At 40.6% G+C, this 21,653-nt stretch overlaps 1 protein-coding gene across 1 annotated transcript in view; it reads right to left on the reverse strand.

Annotated features, from left to right (window-relative positions):
- Positions 1-15,885, reverse strand: part of LOC135512542 (GRAM domain-containing protein 2B-like) — a 67,024-nt gene extending 51,139 nt beyond the window's left edge. The window contains exon 1 of the mRNA XM_064934673.1: positions 15,766-15,885. Coding sequence (XP_064790745.1) covers positions 15,766-15,851 — 86 coding nt within the window. The 5' untranslated portion in view covers positions 15,852-15,885. The remainder of the gene's footprint in view (positions 1-15,765) is intronic.
- Between the last annotated feature and the right edge of the window lie 5,768 nt (positions 15,886-21,653).

Consider the following 21,653-nt stretch of genomic DNA (forward strand, 5'->3'; position numbering starts at 1 on the left):
TACTGAATATGTACTAATCAAAATACTAAATGTTACTGTATATGTATGAATTTTCTTATCTGATCCCAGTACTGAAGTGAATGTGGTCAAGAGTTTAGTAGCAATGACGGTCTGTTCCTTGGTACAAATGAATCAGACTGGCTAGAATGCTTATCTACACAAGAAAACCTTGACTCGTAAATTATATTAAATTGGTAGGGAGACGGATGTGGGAAGGCTTGAGACATAACCTTGGTACTGGAACGGAGATGGCACGGGGTAGTGTTGGAACTAATGACGTCATTTTCAGTTTATAACCTGTGGTAACCTGTATTGTGGCAGTACTCTCTTGAATAAAGGCTGTTACTTGACTTTTAAGACCGGGCTCTGTCCATTCCTATAAAATAAGGGTCTTTCATAAGAATTTGTATTGACAGAGTGTTTAATTTTAATTGGGAATTAAAACAGAGGAATTAAAATTCCTTCAACAATTGATCCTTCGAAGCCGGGATCTAAAAATCCGTCCCTGCCATCTGGAGGTCGTACGCCGGAAAAATCGTGCACGTTATTAAAAAGTCCTGGCTTCTGGATTGAGGTTAAAAACAGGCCGGTGTTAACCCAGATGACAGGGAGGTGACAGATCCAAATGAACAGTCCTTTCCCAGTCGGCAGCAGGTCAGTAGCTTTTATTCTTGAATTTGGGAGGGATTATTTAGGATATTTATTGATTAAACTGTTATAAAGGAGTTGGATTTGATCAATAATAGGTGCTTGAATATTCTGAACAAATAAAATGGGTTTCTACCTTGGGTTTTAACCAAAATCGATAGGAAGGAAACAGGTATGAAATTGACCTGTGGTAAGGTGCACTACCATATATAAACTAGAGCTTAATAAATCCTGGTTTTGCAAGCCAGAAGGTTATTAAGGAGAGATATAGTACGCATTGGAGAATTAGGACGCTTGTTCCGTACAAATAGGATAGCCATTAATTCAAAAAACATACCTAAATAAAGTTTGACCCTGAGTAGTCCATCTGTATATGGGAAGTAGTCTGACTATCAAGAAGTAGCAGATAAGATATATATAAAACAGGTGAGGATAAATTAGGCATGGTGAGAAGGCAGGGTAATTCTAGGCGAACAGAATAATTGAACCTGTACGATGCTGAAAGAAATTAATATCCAAAAGGAGAGGTTAACTTAGTCTAGAGTAGTGAGATATGAGATATTAACGTTGAAAGTCCCAAGGAGAATATCCTACGGGTGAAATGTAATGTCCGATCAATAGTCTTCTATAGACGTGGTTCACAGGAAGGAAAATACATACTGACTATCTTTAAAGAGACACACACATAATAAAGTAATTAAGTAACGGTAAATTGCAAATTCGTAGAAAGACACGCACATTGAGATGGGAGTCGTATTTAAATAAATGTATCATAGAAGAGAAAGGCACCTAAAGTTAAATGTAGGGAATAACGGAGAGATACGATACAATTTCATGCTATCCGGATGTTATAGCTCTTTATGAATCGACTGACATACGATAAATTTAGCACAAAACATGGTACGTTTAAATGTTAGGGTATAGAAAGTTGAGAAGTTTGGTTGGTTTTACTTTGATGATTAGAATTTAAAACTGAACTCAATCTGAATAGGGAATATATATTTTACAGGGGCAGGCAGATTTGTGGCGTCGTTTTACGTCGAACAACATGGTTCCTCAAATTTAGCGACATCACGGTACACGTTCCCCAAGGGCACCCCCCCCCAAGCTCAACTCAAAAGATGGCGCACAGAATGCAAAAATATTCTTAGAAATATTTAACCTCCACACATTAACAAGTCCAATAGCTCAAATGAAAGATAAACACCTTGTTCATCTACCCAGCGAGTCAGATTTTTAAAATGTTCTACAGCAAAAACATAGCACATATGTTTAGCAAACCACCACAGACACACAGACGATATGCAGCCATTTTGTCAAACAAAAGAAGCAATCACAAACGCAGGATTAAAATAAAAATAATTCACTAACCTTTTGAAAATCTTCATCAGATGACAGTAATAGGACATGTTACACAGTACATTTATGTTTTTTTCAATAATATGCAATTTATATCCATAAATCTCCGTTTACATTGAGCCATGTTCAAAAAATGCTACAAAAATTTCCTGAGAAATTATAGATAGCCCCGCCAGATAACAGTAATACACATCATAAACTTTGACTAAATATACATGTTCTACATATAGTTAGAAAGATACACTGCTTCTTAATGCAACCGCTGTGTTACATTTATTTTTAACGTTACAGAATTCGTTCACTAGGCAATAATCTGAGACGGCGCTCAGACATAAGCAATATTCCTCCGCTATGTTGGAGTCAACAGAAACACAAAATTACAACATAAATATTCCCTTACCTTTGATGGTCTTCGATCAGAATGTAGTGGAAGAAGTCATACTTATCCATTAGCATATGCTGCAAGTTCCAGCTGAAATGCTACCAAAAATTACTTCTGGTCACGAACAGTTGCGCATCAAAACTTCAAAATTACATATTATATGACGACTAAACTGGTCAAACTAAGTGCAGAATCAAGCTTTAGGATGTTCTAAGCGTACAAAACAATTATCTAATCTATCGGACATTCTTGCTTGCTCTCATGCATTCTGGAACAAAAGGACCTCTCTCCAAATTCCGCGCTCTCCTGACTTGGTATATTCTCGTGACACTTCACTATTTTGCCTGCCAACGGGTCAAAGCTTGCGGGATTTTCCCCATTACTCGCTCTATTGAAAGGACACATCCAGCCGAAGACACGGAAACTGATTCCAGATCCGTAGCTGGTTGGGAAGGGTGGGGGCGATGACGTCAAAGTTGGGACAGCTTTCCTGATGAGAGAGAGAGTTTGGGAGAATGGCTGCCCTGTGAGTTCTGCTTTACATACAGACATAATTCGAATGGTTTTAGAAGCTTTAGAGTGTTTTCTATTCAATAATAATTATTATATGCATATATTAGCAATTTTGGACAGATTTTTTTCTGTTTACTATGGGCACGCAATTCCTCCAAAGGGGGCAGTATTGTGCATAGCCTTAACAGGTTTAAACAGAGAAAATGGGTTGTGGCATTTAGAGGGAAAACACGTGCATTATAGCTTAGAGTTACTTTTCAAAAGTGGCTAAAAGTTCCAAATACATTTTTTTAAAGGAGCTAAATCTCATAAGGATAGTCTGAAAAGATGCTACAGCTAGCAACGGAATTGCTAGACATTCAATGGGGCTATATAGTGCAATGCTTTGGACTATAAAATAGGTAAGAATAGTTTAATCGTAAAAAGTTGTGATTGTTTTCCCGAGTATTGATTTTTGGTAAGGTAACGCCAGGGAATTCGAACAAGAAGTTAACGTATTCTAAAAATACAATCTGTTTTTCATTACTGGGAGCAAGTAAATGTCTTATCTTAAAGGGACAGTGCACGTTTATCACAGTGGTTTGAGTGTATGGCGGTGTATAAAATATTTTGGGACGACAAATTGAAGATAGACTGAATGAGTTACATGAAACATTGAGAGATTTAAAACAAATGATGTGAAGGGATTATCAGAATTATTAGGTTTCATTGTTGTAGTAAAAGTTTGGGTTAAGGGGATTTCCCTGTTCCCAGAGACAAGGTATTTTAAAGGGGTACACTCACATATGGATTATTATGAGTTTTAATTAGACAAGTGAATAACGTATTGGGAATAGAGTCGTAATTAAAATGCTAAGTCAAAGACGAGACAGTTATTTAAATCAAAATGAATTCTAAAAAATAACGAAGAGACAATTACGATTATGCCCATCGGAATGTTTTATAAAGTTAGTGAATTTAGAGATATTGGTTGGTGTTGTAAATTATAATTCAAGATTTGAACAGATGTGATAAATTAGGTTTGGTTTATCGAACCCGTACTACTGTTGTTGCAGACGACCAAAAATTATTTACAATTCATTGAAAATCAGCACGGATTGGGCCGAGGTTGAGCGCTGGTTGATGACGTCACTCGCAAAGCACTTTTGGTCGCCACGGAAATTACGTTGTGACTGGGGGTAATGGAGAAAATGGTTTGTCTTTTAGAAGGAAAATGTGTGCATTATTGTTTTGAGTTACTTTTCAGAAGTTGATAAAAATTACAAAATACATTTTTTTTAATAATTTGAGAGTCGTCAGGATAGATGCTAAAAACTAGCAGCTGATACGCTAGGTGGGCATCATAAGATTTGTGGCGTTTATTTGATTGTATTAGGCTATGAGAAAGGGAGACTGGATGTCTGTATCGTATAACATCGTGATAATGGATTCTGATGGTTGTCGATTCCAGGTTTGATTGTTTATGTAACACCAGTGAATTTGAGCACTGTTTCCATTGTGTGGAACCATGTTAGGGTATTTAATGGTGAAAAGCAACCTCTATAGAAAAACATAACTGCATACGTTTCGGGAAATTAGCTAGGTTGAATTTGGTTACTCGAGCTTTTCCCCTGATACGTAGACATCTGTAACAGGGGCAAGTTGTTGTTTTTTCTTGAGGAACTAACAGATGTAAACATGAGTCTGAGTAATTTTGTCATCTGAAGCATTATAGTAGTGAGTTTTCGTATAGTTAGTTTTTTTGCTGATAAAAGTGGTTTGTTTATTTGTTTACTGGTTATGGTCAATTTTAGGGTTTGATTTAATTTAGTTAAACATTGTATTCTGGCATGTTTAAGTAGGATTCTTTATTCCGGGACGGATGGAAGTGTAACTGTTTTCTGTAGTTTAGGAGAGTCGGACCAAAATGCAGCGTGTAGATTGCGATCCATGTTTAATCAAAAACGTAAACACGAATCAATACAAATACTACAAAAACAAGAACGTAATGAACGTAACGAAAACCGAAACAGCCTATACTAGTAAACTAACATAGAGACAGGAACAAGGACACTAAGGACAATCATCCACGAAACACACAAAGAATATGGCTGCCTAAATATGGTTCCCAATCAGAGACAACGATAATCACCTGACTCTGATTGAGAACCGCCTCAGGCAGCCAATGACTATGCTATACACCCCACACAACCCCAAGACGAAACACACCACAAATAAACCCATGTCACACCCTGGCCTGACCCAATAAATGAAGATAAACATAAAAAATATAGACCAGGGCGTGACAGGAAGTTATCTAAAATAAGTAAATTAAAGGAACCATGGGAGAATGCGACATGCAATTAAATATCTGGGAAATTCCGGGTGGGCGTCTGAGAAATGGTGGCATCCGGCTCTGGCGCGGGACGTGGAATACATTGGATAATAATGTTATCAGGTTAATTGTATCTCGGGTCATAGGATTTAGTAAACATATACGGACCATGTTTAAAACCTATGATTAATGATTTCAGGCAAAGGGGAATCCCACTAGGAGTTTATAGTTCACTTTTGAGTTTCTGATCGGGGTAACATAGTGAATGCTAGTTAGGCGTGTTGGACTTTTAGACATTCCTGGGATTATAATCTTGGGGAGAGTCGGGGAGAGGAAGCCCGGCACTAGGAAGCCCAAATTGAAAAAGGTCTGGAAGTCTTGATTATCCCAGGTTTGAGAGGAAATATAGCACTAAAACATTTGCCCAGGACTATTTGTTTTAGTGCAAGTTTTTATTTTATGAGTTTTAGTTACCAAGTGATCCTTTTTTTTTAGTTCTGGCAGATCCTGGCTGACTGGCAGATCTGGAAGAGTCTGGTTGAAGGCAGATCCGGAAGAGTCTGGCTGACTGGCAGATCCGGGAGAGTCTGGCTGACTGGCAGATCCGGAAGAGTCTGTAGTATGGAACATGACTATAAAAGGGTGGTATGCTGACTGGCAGATCCGGAAGCCATTTGTCTGGTCAGTTGACTAATTTTGGCAGATCACTGAAGAGAAAGTGTTTCAGGATTCTGATTTACAATATTAGCTGCAAAGTTTTTGAATTGGCTATTATGGCAGATTACAACAGAAAATAGTTATATTTATTATTGAGAATAAATGGATAAGAGTCTGGCACACTATGCAGATATATTAAATTTATGTTATTGTCAGATCTGGATACTGAGGATCCCTGAAGGAAAGATCTGGAAAGTCTGGAAGGATTTCAATATGGTTAGCGGATCTGTTTAGGCTCTGGTTAACCATTAGGAGGATCTGGAAATATTATTAAATTTAGATCTGGAATAGTCTGGCTGACTGACGGATCTGGCTGCTCCATGCTGACTGGCGGCTCTGGCTGCTCCATGTAGACTGACAGCTCTGGCGGCTTCTTGCAGACTGACAGCTCTGGCTGCTCCATGTAGACTGGCAGCTCCATGCAGACTGACAGCTCCTTGCAGACTGACAGCTCCTTGCAGACTAGCAGCTCCATGCAGACTGGCATCTCCGGCTGATTTAGGATTATCGTAAGGATTAAGATAGATGATTAAGGAAATGTAAGGATTTTAGAGACAGGTCCATGCAGACCGCAGCAAGCCGGCAGCCCATGCAGATCTTTGACAGCACCAATACTACATTTCCCTGTTCCATGAAGACTGACAGCAGTAGGCTGCTCCATTTCAATATTTATTGGACAGCAGTCGTCAGCATCACATGTAAAATTAAGCTTTCAGATACCCATCAAAAATGGCAGCTCTGGAAGGTGGACACTGAGAACCGGGGTTTCAAACAGGTGGGAGTCGCAGCGTATATGTTCACGGAGGAGGAAGGCTCTGGCTGCGCTAAACAGGCGGGAGACTCCAGCAGCGCAGGAGAGGAGGAAGGCTCTGGCTGCGCTAAACAGGCGGGAGACTCCAGCAGCGCTGTAGAGGAGGAAGGCTCCGACAGCGCTGAACAGGCGGGGAGGCTCCGGCAGCGGAGGAGAGGCGAGGCGCACTGTAGGCCTGATGCGTGGTGCTGCCACTGGTGGTACTGGGCCGAGGACACGCACAGGAAGCCTGGTGCGGGGAGCTGGAGACCGGAGGGCTGGTGTGTGGAGGTGGCACAGGATGGGCTAGACCGTCAAGGCGTACTGGAGACTTGAGAGCAGTGTTGGCACAGGACCTGCAAATCACAAGGGGAGGCTGCACAGGAGTCCTTTATTTGAGGCAGAACTTCACCATCGACTAAACGCAGCCAGGCCATTTATGGAGCGGACCCAGGTGCCATCAAATCCCTGCATGATTAAAGTTTGGCGAAGTTTGCCCATGAAAAAAGCACCAACACAGCAACTCCCTCAGCAGAAACTCTCCTCCAATTTCCCCATTAACTAAAAGAGCAGCTCTGAAACCTCCAACATTTCTGCATCTCCTCCTTGGCTGTCACGATAAACAGGGAGAGTGGGCTCAGGTCTGACTCCTGACTCTGCCACACCTCCATGAGTCCCCCCCCAAGAAATTTTTGGGGCTGATCTCGGGCTTGGACTCAGCCGCGCTGCCTCCTCATACCAGCGCCTCTCAGCTATCATGGCACCAGGGGCATGATTTGGGGCGGCGAAGATTCTAAATGAGATGGAGGCTGAAAATCCCGTGGGTTTGACAACCGACGGAGCACCTCCCATGTGATTCCTCCTTTCGGACTGCACCTGCGAAGTACGGGAACAGATGCTGCTTGGTCCGAAAACAGTGGGTGAGCTTTCATTGTATCAACACCAGGAAGCGTAGTTGAAGGAAAGTTGGACCAAAATGCAGCATGTAATGAGATTGCGATCACATGTTTTTATCAAAAACGGTTTGAATCACAAATACTACAAAAACAAGGCGTTTCTGACGGAGTTAGAAACGGAAATGCCTGATTTGTTAACATAGAAACAGGAACAATGACACTAAGGACAGGGAAAGGTGCGAAACACACAAAGAATATGTACCTAAATATGGTTCCCAATCAGAGACAACCATAATCACCTGACTCTGATTGAGAATTTGTCTGGCAGCCAATGACTAGCACATCCCACACAACCCCAAGACGAAAAACGAGTCATCTGAACACCATGTCAAATAAACCCAAATGACTCACACCTTGAGCCACTTTGAGACCATGAAAGAGAAGCTCTCTACCAATAAATGGAAGATAAAATAAAAAATATTGCCGCTGACTTTCGAAGCCGATTTGCTGACTTTGAAGCAAAAAAGCAGGTTGGAACTGCTCGGTAACCCATTTTTATTAAATATCTGGGATTAAACCAAACCTCCAAATGGAGTTGATTGACCTCCAATGCAATGATGCACTTGGGCAAAATATGCGGTTAATTGTATCTGCGGAGTTAGCATGTTCATTTAAGTAAACAATGCCCCAGCTGCGATCCAGGCTTTAAAACTTATGATTAATGATTTCAGGCAAGGGGAATTATCATTAGGTTTAGTTTATAGTTCACTTTTGAGTTTCTGAATCGAAGTAACATAGTGAATGCTAGTTAGGCGTGTTGTGTCTCACTTTTAGACATTCCTGGGATTATAATCTTGGGGAGAGTGGGGGAGATAGCGGCCATAAACGACCAAATTGAAAAAGGTCTGGAAGAACACCTCCACTCAATTCTCTTCAGAGCCTTACCCCGAACATTGATGATTATCCATTAAGTTTCACCCTCATATCAAATAAAACATTTGTGCAATCATTTGTTTTAGTGCAAGTTTTTACTCAGTTCAAGTTTTAGTTAAAGTTTAATTTTTGTTTTAAGGATGTTACTTCTCCTTAAACAAAGTGTTGTTTTTGATTAAAAGATTTTTGCACTTTATTTTATTGTATTTCAATCCAATTATATTTTAAAAATATTTCAGTTGAGTGGATGATAGAAAATTGCTATTATTGTTTTTTTCTTTGAAGTAAAGTGTTTAGATTCTTTTAAAATAGAAAATATAGGCTACTGATGGTTTGAATACAACAGAAAATAGTTTATTTATTTAATGTTCATGTTAGGGGTGATAAGGTATTTACACTATGCAAATTATTAAATTTATGTTATTGTCAGATAGGATACTGAGGATCCCTGAAGGAAAGAGCTTGTAAAGATTAGGAAGGCCATAAGAAAATGGTTGCATTTATTTATCTGATCATATTGGAATATATTTTTAGGTTTTATTAGGTTTAATTAGGTTCACTAGGACATTTGTGGTGATTTAAAAATTTTCAATGAACATTAAGAGTAGATTGATTAAGGCTAAATGTTTTTATTTGGCCTCCGTCCATTTTTTTTGAAACCCCTGTTTTAGATAGTCAAACAGTGAGACGCTTAGTGGCATTTTGAGAGATAGGAGAGAAAGGAATTACTGTTTAAATCGGTAAATATATATATTTAAGAACATATATAAATAGAACAGATACTTCTTAAACTAGATAAGACATTTGACAGAGAATTGATACAGGATCGAGATGAATGGATGCCCAAGGGAGAATTGGACATACATGATAATGTATGGATAATGTAAGATAATTTACTAATCCTACCTAAGTCATTATTTAGGATAAACAACCAATTTAATCCATTTTAGAATAAGGCTGTAACGTAACAAAATGTGGAAAAAGTCAAGGGGTCTGAATAGTTTCTGAAGGCACTGTAGATGTGAAAGCCAGAAGGAGGGACTAGAGCAGCGTTCCCCAAACTCGGTCCTCAGGACCCAAGGGGTGCACGTTTTGTTTTTTGCCCTAACACTGCACTATATTTTTTAAAGTGTCAAAATGATTGGCATTCGTTTTCAATACTCCGGCACCCTCCCATTGCGAGGGTAACGGCACTGAGCCAGCCTTTTTCTAAAATGTTTCATGAGAATGGAAAACACATTGGGAGGGATCTTAGGGCATTCCTCCATCAGTCTGCGCTTATGGACTACCCTCTTCAGTTCAAACCACATGTTTTCAATCGGGTTCAAGTACAGACTCTGAGATGGTCATTGCAACATTTTTATTTTACGGTCAATGAATGTTTTCTTTGTGGATTTTGATGTATGGTTGGGGTTATTGTCTTGCTAGAAGATCCACTTGTGGCCAACTTTCAACCTCCTGGCATAGGCAACCAGGTTTTTGGCTAAAACATCCTGGTACTTGGTAGAGTTCATGATGAGGTTTACCTTAACAAGGTCCCCAGGACCAGTGGAAGCAAAACAGTCCCATAACATCAAAGATCCACCACTATACGCCAAACCCGCCACTAGTTTGCGTGGCCAAATCGCTCTATTTTGTGTCATCTGACCAGTCCAAGTGCCGATGCCATTTAGCAAACTCCAGGAGTTTGCATTTGTTGGTTGCTCTCATTTAAGGCAAGAAACAGAACAGCACATAGACATGGAACAGAAACAATGACGCCTGGTGAAGGAACCAAAGTGATATATATAGGGAAGGTAATCAGGGAAGTGATGGAGTCCAGGTGAGTCTAATGGCGGCGCAGAGGCGCCTAATGATGGTGACAGGTGTGCGCCATAACGAGCAGCCTGGTGACCTAGAGGCCGGAGAGGGAGGACACATGATATAAATAAATCCCCTTTGCACATAACTATAGATAAATCTGACAGGAGAGTGATGAAAGTTGGACAGGGGATCTCAATCTCTGAGAAAGATATTTTCTGGCAATTGTGCTGTTATTATGTGCAAGATGTTAAGACTATAAACCGTTATAAATGGCCCATTTGCGAGATTGACTAATTTAAATAGGCATAGGCTACAGACTAAAATCTGAGTTCATGATTGCAATTCAACTTTGCCATTGTTTGCTTGGATAAAGGCAGGTAGCCTATAGACCCTGATATAGGCCTACATCTCATTTCAGTCTACAGTAGCCTAGCCAAGATGTAGGCAAGATGTAAACTGAACGATTTAGCAGCTTGCTTAGTTCAAACTAACAGACCCAAAGTACTGATCATGCATAAAACACTTTGCTTAATACCCTTTCCTTTAAACAAAGTCAACATTAGAATGCAGTTTAAACCACCTCAGAGTGAATTTATGTCATGCGTTCTACTGTGTCATGCGTTCTCCATAATTTTTTGAAGTGCATCAGTTCTAGCGTATTAATATATATTGTTTTTACGAAAAAAGGGTTGGAAATAGGTGTCTCCATAATGACAATCTAAATAGCCTACCTACAATTGGTAAAAAAAAGTGTGCCCGCTCCTCTCGCTCAGCTGCCAGCCTTACTTACTGCCTTTAAAAAAAGGTTTCTACTGACAATTGAGATGTACAAACTATGGCATAAGCTAACAATGAGCGGATAGGAGGCAATCCGTAATTTCAATTAAGACATTAATGAGTGAGCTAGGACTAACGTAGTCAATATAACTAATTGTTCAGCACTTTTGAAATGTACAGAGACAGAATTCAGAACATGAGCCGTCCTCGCAGTATTCTCCCTGTACTCCAAGTCATAACAATAGGATAAATAAAGGGGGCTTATAAGTAGACAATGAAATATCATACAATTTGCGATGATGACATTTCTCTAAAACAGGCTATAGGCTACATGTGCACCACCAGAACAAGTCAGAACAGTAGGCTAAGTTACGAGGGGGAAAGGGACCAAATTATTAGTGTGAGGCACTTGGGCTAATAACAACGTACTCCACAACACACACTTAGTATTACTTTCTTTGCTACAGTATACATATCTCCCTGGCATATTACATAATTTATGCAGCATCATACAATACATTTCTGGACACACAGTTGTGCTGTGCTCAATTGAACAGGAAGGTGGCGCGACGGGCCTTGTGGGCAAATTTTGTTATGAAACTTTGTCATCGAAGTCTGGCATTCTCTGGATTTATGGTGCTTTCAAGACAACTGGGAACAAGGTTGAATTATGATGTCAGTGATCTTCAGGTTGGAGCTCTAGAAAGAGGCCTGAGATCCTGACTTGAAATTCTGAGATGGATGACCATTCAAAATGTATTTTCCCAGTCAGAGCTATTTTTTTCAGAGTTCCCAGTTGTCTTGAACTCACTGAAGTCTGAGATTGACAGCATGGCCAATGTATACAACCTTTTCTGGCCCATGTGTGTGAAATGTTTACCCTTTTAAGCTTGGAAAAAAGACCCTTAAACCCAGACTTGGACCACACACCCTCTCCACAGAATAGCAGAGGAAGCAAAATAGTGATTGCTTTGCAATCTTTGCAGTGAGCCACTTATTCCTTCCAAACCACTCATTGTTGAATTTGTGGTTTCCAACTTGTTGTGTAATGTTTATGTCCAATGACCGATGAGCACCGATAAGTTTTATCTATAATTTCTCTTCATATGGCAAGGATTGAAAAGGAATTTCCAATAGATTGTCGACATGATGCATGATGATAACTGCTTGTCTAGCTTCCTTGGCGTTCACGTCACCAACAAGCTAACATGGTCCAAGCACACCAAGACAGTTGTGAAAAGGGCACAACAAAACCTATTCCCCCTCAGGAGATAGAAAAGATTTGGCATGGGTCCTCAGATCCTCAAAAGGTTCTACAGCTGTACCATCGAGAGCATCCTGACGGGTTGCATCACTGCCTGGTGTGGCAGACCCTCTGCCCGGAGAGGGTCTGGCTCCTTGGGAATCTCCTTCCTGATCAGTATGACAGCTGTGCGGTCCCATGGTGTTTATACTTGCGTACTATTGTTTGTACAGATGAACGTGGAAATTGCTCCCAAGGATGAACCAGACTTGTGGAATTTTTTTTACTGAGTTCTTGGCTTATTTCTTTTGATTTTCCCATGATGTCAAGCAAAGAGGCACTGCGTTTGAAGGTAGGCCTTGAAATACATCCACAGATACACCTCCAATTGTTTCAATTGATGTCAGTTAGCCTATCAGAAGCTTTTAAAGCCATGGCATCATTTTCTGGAGTTTTCCAAGCTGTTTAAAGGCACAGTCAACTTAGTGTCCGTGAACTTCTGACCCACTGGAATTGTGATACAGTGAATTATAAGTGAAATAATCTGTCTGTAAACAACTGTTGGAAAAAATACTTCTGTCATGCACAAAGTAGATGTCCTAACCGACTTACCAAAACTACTCGCCTCCCTGCGGACCTGGCATCCTTTCACTCCCTCCTCTCTACATTTTCCTCCTCTGTCTCTGCTGCTAAAGCCACTTTCTACCACTCTAAATTCCAAGCATCTGCCTCTAACCCTAGGAAGCTCTTTGCCACCTTCTCCTCCCTCCTGAATCCTCCTCCCCCCTCCTCCTCCCTCTCTGCAGATGACTTCGTCAACCATTTTGAAAAGAAGGTCGACGACATCCGATCCTCGTTTGCTAAGTCAAACGACACCGCTGGTTCTGCTCACACTGCCCTACCCTGTGCTCTGACCTCTTTCTCCCCTCTCTCTCCAGATGAAATCTCGCTTGTGACGGCCGGCAGCCCAACAACCTGCCCGCTTGACCCTATCCTCCTCTCTTCTCCAGACCATTTCCGGAGACCTTCTCCCTTACCTCACCTCGCTCATCAACTCATCCCTGACCGCTGGCTACGTCCCTTCCGTCTTCAAGAGAGCGAGAGTTGCACCCCTTCTGAAAAAACCTACACTCGATCCCTCCGATGTCAACAACTACAGACCAGTATCCCTTCTTTCTTTTCTCTCCAAAACTCTTGAACGTGCCGTCCTTGGCCAGCTCTCCCGCTATCTCTCTCAGAATGACCTTCTTGATCCAAATCAGTCAGGTTTCAAGACTAGTCATTCAACTGAGACTGCTCTTCTCTGTATCACGGAGGCGCTCCGCACTGCTAAAGCTAACTCTCTCTCCTCTGCTCTCATCCTTCTAGACCTATCGGCTGCCTTCGATACTGTGAACCATCAGATCCTCCTCTCCACCCTCTCCGAGTTGGGCATCTCCGGCGCGGCCCACGCTTGGATTGCGTCCTACCTGACAGGTCGCTCCTACCAGGTGGCGTGGCGAGAATCTGTCTCCTCACCACGCGCTCTCACCACTGGTGTCCCCAGGGCTCTGTTCTAGGCCCTCTCCTATTCTCGCTATACACCAAGTCACTTGGCTCTGTCATAACCTCACATGGTCTCTCCTATCATTGCTATGCAGACGACACACAATTAATCTTCTCCTTTCCCCCTTCTGATGACCAGGTGGCGAATCGCATCTCTGCATGTCTGGCAGACATATCAGTGTGGATGACGGATCACCACCTCAAGCTGAACCTCGGCAAGACGGAGCTGCTCTTCCTCCCGGGGAAGGACTGCCCGTTCCATGATCTCGCCATCACGGTTGACAACTCCATTGTGTCCTCCTCCCAGAGCGCTAAGAACCTTGGCGTGATCCTGGACAACACCCTGTCGTTCTCAACCAACATCATAGCGGTGGCCCGTTCCTGTAGGTTCATGCTCTACAACATCCGCAGAGTACGACCCTGCCTCACACAGGAAGCGGCGCAGGTCCTAATCCAGGCACTTGTCATCTCCCGTCTGGATTACTGCAACTCGCTGTTGGCTGGGCTCCCTGCCTGTGCCATTAAACCCTACAACTCATCCAGAACGCCGCAGCCCGTCTGGTGTTCAACCTTCCCAAGTTCTCTCACGTCACCCCGCTCCTCCGCTCTCTCCACTGGCTTCCAGTTGAAGCTCGCATCCGCTACAAGACCATGGTGCTTGCCTACGGAGCTGTGAGGGGAACGGCACCGCAGTACCTCCAGGCTCTGATCAGGCCCTACACCCAAACAAGGGCACTGCGTTCATCCACCTCTGGCCTGCTCGCCTCCCTACCACTGAGGAAGTACAGTTCCCGCTCAGCCCAGTCAAAACTGTTCGCTGCTCTGGCCCCCAATGGTGGAACAAACTCCTCACGACGCCAGGACAGCGGAGTCAATCACCACCTTCCGGAGACACCTGAAACCCCACCTCTTCAAGGAATACCTAGGATAGGATAAGTAATCCTTCTCACCCCCCCTTAAATGATTTAGATGCACTATTGTAAAGTGGCTGTTCCACTGGATGTCAGAAGGTGAATTCACCAATTTGTAAGTCGCTCTGGATAAGAGCGTCTGCTAAATGACTTAAATGTAAATGTAAAATAGAGTCCAATTTGATGATTTAAAGTGTTATATTTGTATATCTTTTGTTTGTGTGTTAATTAATTTGTATAAAATGTTCTTTGACACTTAGAAAGTGATACTACCACAAACAAGTTCCCCATACAACCACCAGTTAGTGCCACAATGGTGCTCATTTGGGGAAGAAATGTAATGATGTATTGGGTGAATGTTGTGCGTTATTAAAGCCTGTCTAAGTTACTGCCTAGATCCACCAGCCTGGACAACTGGACGACAGGTCCGGAACGACAACTGAAAGAAATTGTATAATATCTGTACATTATAGGAACACCTGAAATTACAAAAGTACAATGATTCATGTTTTGCTTTAGTTTTGAGATTAAGAATCAGTGGTAGACACCTTGCAACTGCATAAAGAGGTCAACTGTACAAAAGTCATATGCCTGTTGTTGAAACTATACTTTCAGTTCCTGTTGATACTATGTTCCAGTCTTACTTCTGCTGGCACATGATAACAATAAGAGGAAGAAGGATTGGGAAATTAACTGCCAATAAGGACATAGCTGAACTCCGCCTTGCAGAGACATCTTTGTATTAGCAACTGATAATTATGAACTTATGAGCTTATATGGTATTAAAGTTAAAGGACATCACCCTGGGCAGGGTAAACCTCAGTAGGGGATAAAAAGGTTAAACCCCATCTTGAGAACTGAGTGTGTTACTTGCAAATTACTGTAAGTGTATACTCTGGGTTGCATTCCGGATTGCAATCGTTATTAAACAAACCTCTGATCAAAGAAGTTTCTTGTTGTCTCTTGTATGGCAAAAATCCCAAGCACGATCCACAACCAGGACATCCCATGGCCATTCATGTGGTGGTCTGCAGCTTGCAGAAATCCTACCAGGTTAAACCACCAGAGGAGGACTGTAATGATGATCCACAAAACAGGACACCACGTGGTCACTCTTGTGGTGGATTGCAACTTGCAAAATCCTTCCAAGAATGAACCCACCAGAGGGGGACTGACACGGCGGTAGGGGAGGGGGGGGGGGGGGTCTGGTTGACAGTTCACATCCTGTTGCAAATCAAACAGTTGCAAATCAAACAGAGATCATTCCTCTCCAATGATCACACAGGAACGTGCATTTGTCTACACAGACGTTTTCCCGCCGAAACTCTAACATGTTCTAAAGCGAATCCTGGAGCAATATTTCTAACATAGAATTTGGGTAATGATCAGTGAACATCTAAAGAATAAAGATGTAATTGCGGTTGTTATTTTATTATGTCAATAAGAAGGAAATACTGTAACTTGAAAAGTATATACACTACAACTATGAAGTCTCAAATCCTCTACGTTGTGTATGAAATAATGAAAAACAATGACAGTGTTTTTGTTGAGAGGGATGTGATCTTAGGGAATTGTTTCTATAACTTTGTACAAGTGAGTAGTCACTGCCCCCTTGAGTGAGGTCTGAGAGTGTGTCAGATTGACAAACCACCCCTTTTGAAGAACTGTATAAAATGAGGGGTTAAGAATGAACAAATCAGACCAGAGAGGCATGTCGCTGCAGCTCACGTCCAAAGTGGTTTGAACTCTGAAATCTCAACACGAGGTAGAGACGATAACGTCACCTCCTGGACAATCACTGATACGGCTGATTAGCTGTCCTAAGTAAAGCATCTAGAAAAGTGAACTTAAGTGGGACCATTCAACCTCTTTTCTCAAATCACTGTAGTACGCTACTCTCATCACCCAATGGGAACCATCAACACGGCTGGCTAGCCTATCTTCAAAGAGGCAGTTTCAGGAGCGAATGGAAGGGAAATCAACTCTGTAGTTCTGTTCAGGACGACACGACGAACCCAGACATTTACACGTAAATACATTAATGATTTCTTACACGAAATGGGCGGCGGTTCGTTTGCAAAGTATATGGTCAATGTGAGAGTAGTTTCTAAAGGTCCAAAAGTATGTCTCTGTCCCTCTCTCTCTCTCTCGTCCTCCCCATCTTTTTTGTAACAAGCTGAAATATTGTGTCAGTCTGCTAGGGATCTGTTTGTAATATATTACGTGTGTATGTTTATCCTGTGTTATCATTTTGTTAGCTAGTAAATAAATAATTATACCAATTTGTGTAGTACTGAATCATAAGTAAGGCTGAGGTTTTTGCAAATGCAGGAGGTTATGACTGTTCAGAATGATGATATGATACGAGGTTATGATTAATGACTGGTTATGATTGACTGTTTATAGATGTAATAGGTAAAGACATTTCAAGTTTAATTCGGGAGATTTAATTCTTTAAAGAACCGCTCTCGTGGTGCCCCAAATTCCTCATGAGGTAATTGTTACATGATTAATTTAATCGGGTAACAATTACACATAATTAGTTGATTAGATAAATAACAGTCATGAGATTAATGAAAGTAAAGTCATGACACTAGTGAGGACGACGAGCATGCAGATGAGCTTCCCAATCAAATCAAATTTTATTGGTCACACTGAGACGTTTTCTGACAGTTTGTGCAGAAATGATTTGGTTGTGCAAACACGCAGTTTTATAAGTTGTCTGGGTGGCTGGTCTCAGACAAACCCGCAGGTGAAGAAGCCGGATGAGGAGGTCCTGGGCTGGCATGGTGACACGTGGACTGCGGTCGTGAGGACGTACTGCCAAATTCTCTAAAATTATGTTGGAGGCAGCTTATGGTAGGGAAACTCAATTCTCTGACCACAGCTCTGGTGGACATTCCTGCAGTCAGTATGCAAATTCCACGCTCCCGTGAAATCTGTGGCATTGTAATGTGAAAAAACTGCACATTTTAGAGTAGCCTTATATTCCCCTAGCACAAGGTACACCCGTGTAATGATCATGCTGTTTAATCAGCTTCTTAATATACCTCACCTGTCAAGTAGATAGATTATCTTGGCAAAGGAAAAATGTTAACTAATAGGGATGTAAAAAAACGTGTGCACATAATTTGAGAGAAATAAGACATTTAATAAGAACATTTCTGGTATCTTTTATTTTAGCTCATGAAACGTGGGACCAAAATTTACATGTTGCGTTTTATATTGTTCTTCAGTATAATATAACCAACTTTGAAAGCACCAGCTACCACTCAAAATCACCCATATTGTGCCATGTTTTTGGATTGTAACTTTGGTGATAGAAGCACCAAATTGCCACACACAGCTAGAACAGGGTTTAAACAAATGTAAAGTGTAAACACATGTAAAGTCTTGGCCCCATGTTTCATGAGCTTAAATAAAAGGCCCCAGAAATGTTCCATACTCACAAACAGCTTATTTCTCTCAAATAGTTTGCACAATTTTGTTCCCATCCCATAGCCTACATTACATATGAATTGTGACTGGATCACGACAACCTTGGATGTACGTAGAAAACACCCGATATTCCTTTATGTCACTCCTGTTGGCTCCCCCATGTGGGGGTTCATTCTCTCTCACACTCAATTTGTGCAAATATGTACAAGTATTTCAGCAGATTTTGTGTGTTTTTGTGTGGCTTAATTCATGTGAAAATACATATATGTTTTGTGCGACTTCATTCATAGGAAAATCATTTTTTGTAGGGCACTTCAGCACAATCTTTTAAAGGATATTAGAGCAATGCATGATGGGCAATGGTGTTTAACACAGCCTTTTTTTGTGTCCCATATTTATTTATATAGAAAAATGTGTTAAAAATCCAATATTGTTAATCAACAAGGTTAATTATAATAGTGTAATAGTAGCCTTAAGTTTTTTTTTTATTCATTCCAATACTATTTTCTATGCTTGTTTTCACTTAATACTTTGTGATACCGGTGAACTCATAGTCAGAAATGCCCTTTTTTCATTTAGGCAACAGTAGGCCTGTAATGTGTATACTGGTAGTCGGAGAAACAAGTACACTGAGTAAATTTAATAAATAAACGAACATGGAACAAAACAAGAAACAAGAGTAGCGTACAGGCATGAATCATAGGAAAATAATCAATAACGCCTAGGGAGTGATAATCAGGTAATCAGGCAGGTGATGGAGTCCAGGCGAGTCGGATGAGACGCTGGAGCACGTAACGATGGTGACAGGTGTGAGTAATAATTAGAGGGAGTATACATGACAAGGCCTACACGATTTTCTTCATAACACATTTCATATTTCATGGAGCCTACATTACACAATTTTCTTCATAATGAATTCAAGGCTCCACTTTTTCATGTACATTACACCATTTCTTTCATAATGCAGTTCATACAAGGATATGTTGAATTTTATGAAGGTTGCCAGATTGTCAGTTTATTTTGCGGTATTGATGAAGGTATTTGATTGGGGAACGAGGATACATTTTTATGATGTGAAATTATAATACACACCATAATACACAAACGCACACAAACACTTACACACATATACACACACTCACTTTGTTTGTACTCATGTTATAGCCAACTCTTGACTTTTGTATGAATTATTTTTAATAAAATATTTGTATCTACTTGTCATGTATTCATTATCTTCAACTGGTTAAATGTTTGTAATCTTCATGGTTGATGATGAAGGAATGATGAACATGGTTAAATAATCGTACATTTCTGCTTGGCGGCAGGGTAGCCTAGTGGTTAGGTTGCAAGTTCAAACCCCCGAGCTGACAAGGTACAAATCTGTCGTTCTGCCCCTGAACAGGCAGTTAATCCACTGTTCCTAGGCCGTCATTGAAAATAAGAATTTATTCTTAACTGACTTGCCTAGTTAAATAAAGGTAAAATTAAAATTGGTTTAGCTTTTGGTATATTTGGCATTTTTAAACATATTCTATATTTCTATTGTAGAAAGCAGTTATTAATCAACACACTACATTAAATAAATGTTTACTACCTGTCATAAAGCGGAAATGACTCTCTGTAAATAAATGGTGAGAAATGCTCAGTCGGAAGCCATTTGGCTATGGGTTTCACAGAACCCTATTTATTTAACCTTTATTTAACCAGGAAGGGCTCATTGAGATTTAAAATCTCATTTTCAAGAGCGTCCTGCCCAATATAGGCAGCACCAAGTCATTACAAAAAATATATAATATATAATAATTTATAATAATGATACAAGTTATATCACCTTATCACCTTCTGACATATAACCCCTAACTTGAGTTCAGTCTTTGCAAATGAGAACCAAGAGGGGCCTAGCTTCGTCCTTCTTGACTAGGAAAGGCCTCGATTCTAGGCCGCAGAAAATCCTACATCCATCTCATTAGATCAGAATAGGACGGATCAAAGAGTTATTCATAATACTGGTTTGCATCCTAAAAAAGGGATAGCTGTGTTTTGCTGCATAACACACATTATTTGTCTACCCATATGATGTGGATCATTGTCAGGTTATTAGATACAGTCAGAAGTTTACATACACTTAGGTTGGAGTCATTAAAACGTGTTTTTCATCCACTCCACACATTTCTTGTAAACAAACTACAGTTTAGGTTAGGACATCTACTTTGTGCATGACACAAGTCATTTTTCCAACAATTGTTTCAGACAGATTATTTCACTTATAACTCACTGTATCACAATTCCAGTGGGTCAGAAGTTTACATACACTATGTTGACTGTGCCTTTAAACAGCTTGGAAAATTCCAGAAAATGATGTCATGACTTTAGAAGATTCTGACTGACATCATTTGAGTCAATTGGAGGTGTACCTGTGGATGTATTTCAAGGCCTACCTTCAAATGCGGTGCTTGATATCATGTGAAAATCAAAAGAAATTAGAAGTCGACCGATTAATCGGAATGACCGATTAATTTGGGTATTTTTGGGCACCGATTTGGCAGATTATTTATTTATTATATATATATATTTTTACACCTTTATTTAACTAGGCAAGTCAGTTAAAGAACACATTCTTATTTTCAATGAAGGCCTAGGAACGGTGGGTTAACTGCCTTGTTCAGGGGAAGAACGACAGATTTTTACCTTGTTTTTACCTTTACCTTACTAGTCCAACGCTCTAACCACCTGTCTTACATTGCACTCCACGAGGAGCTTGCATGGCAGGCTGACTACCTGTTACACGGAGGCAGCAAGTAGCCAATTTAAGTTGCTAGCTAGCATTAAACTTATCTTTAAAAAAAATCAATCTTAACATATTCACTAGTTAACTACACATGGTTGATATTACTAGTTTATCTAGCGTGTCCTGCGTTGCATATAATCGATGCGGTGCCTGTTAATTTCTCATCTAATCACAGCCTACTTTGCCAAATGGGTGATGATTTAGCACTGTCGTTGCACCAAACCTAACCATAAACATCAATGCCTTTCTTTAAAATCAATACACAAGTATATATTTTAAAACCTGCATGTTTAGTTAATATTGTCTGCTAACACAAATGTCTTATAATTAGGGAAATTGTGTCACTTCTCTTGCGTTCCGTGGAAGCAGTCAGGGTATATGCAGCAGTTTGGGCCGCCTGGCTCGTTGCGAACTGTGTGAAGTCCATTTATTCCTAACAAAGGCCGTAATTAATTTGCCAGAATTGTACATAATTATGACATAACATTGAAGGTTGTACAATGTAACAGCAATATTTAGACTTAGGGATGCCACGCGTTAGATAAAATACGGAACGGTTCCGTATTTCACTGAAAGAATAAACGTTTTGTTTTCGA

The sequence above is a fragment of the Oncorhynchus masou genome, chromosome 24, assembly GCF_036934945.1.
Source record: "Oncorhynchus masou masou isolate Uvic2021 chromosome 24, UVic_Omas_1.1, whole genome shotgun sequence".
Classification (NCBI taxonomy): domain Eukaryota; kingdom Metazoa; phylum Chordata; class Actinopteri; order Salmoniformes; family Salmonidae; genus Oncorhynchus; species Oncorhynchus masou.